At 46.7% G+C, this 3,394-nt stretch overlaps 1 protein-coding gene across 1 annotated transcript in view; it reads right to left on the bottom strand.

Annotated features, from left to right (window-relative positions):
* The window catches only part of AAAS (aladin WD repeat nucleoporin), a gene marked incomplete at its 5' end in the record, with an annotated part of 11,255 nt that extends 9,292 nt beyond the window's left edge, over window positions 1–1,963 (bottom strand). Inside the window, one exon of the mRNA XM_007448272.1 lies at window positions 1,836–1,963. Coding sequence (XP_007448334.1) covers window positions 1,836–1,963 — 128 coding nt within the window. The remainder of the gene's footprint in view (window positions 1–1,835) is intronic.
* Window positions 1,964–3,394: the final 1,431 nt, after the last annotated feature.

Here is a 3,394-nt window from a genome sequence, read left to right as displayed (position 1 = left end):
GGGAAAGAGCAATATCAAGGGAAACACCCAGGTGATAATTATAGCATCTAATACTGCTTACACTGTGCCAGGGCTGGGCTAGATGCGTCACACGCATCATCTAATTCAGCCTTTATCACAACCCTACAAAATAGGTATTGTTATCATCAGCATTTTTAGATGAGAGAACAGAGTGTGAAGAGGTTAATTATCAAAGGTGAATGAAGTAGGAAATAGCAGAGTCAGGATTCAACCTGTCTGCCTGCCCCAGAGCCTACATTCAAACCACTTGCTTCTATATGACTTGGAAGGCCATTCCCTGAGATGAAAAACACAAGGAAGAAGCCAGCTTAGAGAGGAAAATGAAGAGATTGATTTTGAACATGCTGAGTGTATGAAGCCTGTGGAATATCTCTGACTGAGGGTGTTGGGCAGACAAGTGAACACCCAGGTGTGGAGCATCAATCACAAGTCCAGCCTAGGGACACCAACATTTAAGAGAGAGCAGGGGGCTTCCCTGGTGGCGCAGTGGTTGAGAGTCCGCCTGCCAATGCAGGGGACGTGGGTTCGTGCCCCGGTCCGGGAAGATCCCACATGCTGCGGAGCGGCTGGGCCTGTGAGCCATGGCGGCTGAGCCTGTGTGTCCGGAGCCTGTGCTCCGCAACGGGAGAGGCCACAACAGTGAGAGGCCCGCGTACCTCATAAAAAAAAGAGAGAGCAGCAGCTAGAGAGGCAGAAAGTGAGAAAGCACCCAGGACTAAATGGCTTTTCAGACCAAGACTTGATGTGTAGCTGCACTTAAGGAGACATGCAAATTAAACTGTAATGCAATATCAAATATCAAAGCTTGATAGCACATGTGTTAGGAAACAGGCACTGTTTTTGTTTTGCTGTTGTTCATACACTGTGTTTGTTTTGTTGTTTTTTTAATTTTTTTTTTTTTTGCGGTACGCGGGACTCACTGTTGTGGCCTCTCCCGTTGCGGAGCACAGGCTCCAGATGCGCAGGCTCAGCAGCCATGGCTCACGGGCCCAGCCGCTCCGCGGCATGTGGGATCTTCCCGGACCGGGGCACGAACCCATGTCCCCCACATCGGCAGGCGGACTCTCAACCACTGCACCACCAGGGAAGCCCTGTTTTTTCCATTTTTATTGGAGTATAGTTGTCTCATACACTGTTGGTAGGTCTGTAAATATGTACAACTTAAACAGAGGACTATATGGCAATAGCTCATGAAATTACAAATGAACATATACCCTTTGAACCCAGCCACTTCATTTGCAGGAATTCATCCTACATATGATGATGATGATAATAATAATAATAGCTAACCCTTGATGGGATTAATATGGGCCAGGCACTGTTCTAAGTGTTTTACTCATTTAATCATCACTACAACCTTGTAAGATAGGCTCCCTTTTACAGATGAAATTGAGGGACAGAATGATTAAGTAACTTGACCAAGGTCACACAGCTAAAAAGTGGCACAGCCAGGAATTCAATCCAGGCTTCACTCCTACATGTGCAAAATGAATGAACTATGTATGAGATTATTCCCTGCAACCTTATGCCTAACCTTGCTGAACTTCAGGTAAAGGCTCAGAAAGTAGTAATGACATAAGGAGGGAACAGGTTCACAGAATTAAACCAAAAAGGAAAGCAAGTCACTGGAGATGAAATGGAACTACTGTTGCACAGCCTTGAGTTCCACAAAAAGGATTGATAATTTGATATGTTGAATGATACACAGCTCTGAGCTAGAGAGGGCTGGGAAGCCCAAGGCAGAGGGGGTGGTGACCTCATTGCCTCCAGGATCTGCAGACCACTGGCCCAGGAGACCCTTTGCTATGTCTCACCAAATGTTGATGCATCTCTTCCACACTTGTTCCCGGTGGTGGATGAAGGCCGTTCTTGTGCCATGGTCCAACCTCCCAGGGGTCTTCAGGGGATCCTTAGTAAGGTTTAGGACAGGAAGATTGATCCACTAGAGCCAGAAATGAGGTATGACAGTGAGTCAGTCTCTTCCCTAGATCTCTACTGAACTTCCTGCCATCTCCAACCCTTTGCAGGGCTGAGGGTAAGAGGCTCCAGAGACCTGTTTCCCATTTCCACAAATATAACACTTGTGGAGAGGGGCGGAGTCAAGATGGCATACTAGAAGGACGTGGAATTCGTGCCTCCTCAAAACTAGGGCACCAACCAGGCACTAGTGGGGAACCATGGACACCTAAGGAGACAGGAGTAACCCCCAGCAACCAGTTGCTTCAACTATAGTTTTATTTTTCCTAATATATTTTTTATCTTTCTAATTTTATTTTGCTTCTTATTCTTTGATATTGTACTGCTACTTTTTCTTTCTTTCTTTCTTTTTTTTTTTTTTTTACCAAGCCACGAAGCTTGCGAGACCCTGGTTCCCAGGCCAGAGGTCGGGCCCGAGCTCCTGTGCTGGGAGCTCTGAGTCCAAACCAGTGGACTAACAAAGAACCTCAGAACCCAGGGAATATTAATCAGAGTGAGGCCTCCCGGAGGTCCTCATCTCAGCACCAAGACCCAGCTCTATCCAAGTGCCTGCAAACTCCAGTGCTGGACGTCTCAGGCCAAACAACCAGTAAGACAAGAATACAGCACCACCATCAAAAAGAGAAAAAAAAAAAAAAAAGAAACGACAAAAAAAATACGTTACAGGGATTCCCTGGTGGCGCAGCGGTTGAGAATCTGCCTGCTAATGCAGGGGACACGGGTTTGAGCCCTGGCCTGGGAGGATCCCACATGCCGCGGAGCAACTAGGCCCGTGAGCCACAACTACTGAGCCTGCGCGTCTGGAGCCTGTGCTCCGCAACAAGAGAGGCCGCAATAGTGAGACGCCCTCGCACTGCAATGAAGAGTGGCCCCCACTTGCCACAACTAGAGAAAGCCCTCATACAGAAACGAAGACGCAACACAACAAAAATACATAAATTAATTAATAAACTCCTACTCCCAACATCTTCTTTAAAAAAAAAAAGAAAAAAAACATTACAGACAAAGGAGCAAGGTAAAAACCTACAAGACCAAATAAATGAAGATGAAATAGGCAAGCTACCTGAAAAAGAATTCAGAGTAATGATAGTAAAGATGATCCAAAATCTCGGAAACAGAATGGAAAAAATACAAGAAACATTTAACAAGGATCTAGAAGAACTAAAGAGCAAACAAACAGTGATGAACAACACAATTACTGAAATTAAAAATACTCTAGGGGGGGCTTCCCTGGTGGCGCAGTGGTTGAGAGTCCGCCTGCCGATGCAGGGGACATGGGTTCATGCCCCGGTCTGGGAAGATCCCACATGCCATGGAGCAACTAAGCCCGTGTGCCATGGCCGCTGAGCCTGCACGTCTGGAGCCTGTGCTCGGCAACGGGAGAGGCCACAACAGT

This window comes from Lipotes vexillifer, unplaced genomic scaffold (assembly GCF_000442215.2).
Source record: "Lipotes vexillifer unplaced genomic scaffold, Lipotes_vexillifer_v1.1 scaffold2700, whole genome shotgun sequence".
NCBI lineage: Eukaryota > Metazoa > Chordata > Mammalia > Artiodactyla > Lipotidae > Lipotes > Lipotes vexillifer.
This window is presented reverse-complemented; position numbering and strand designations above follow the sequence as displayed.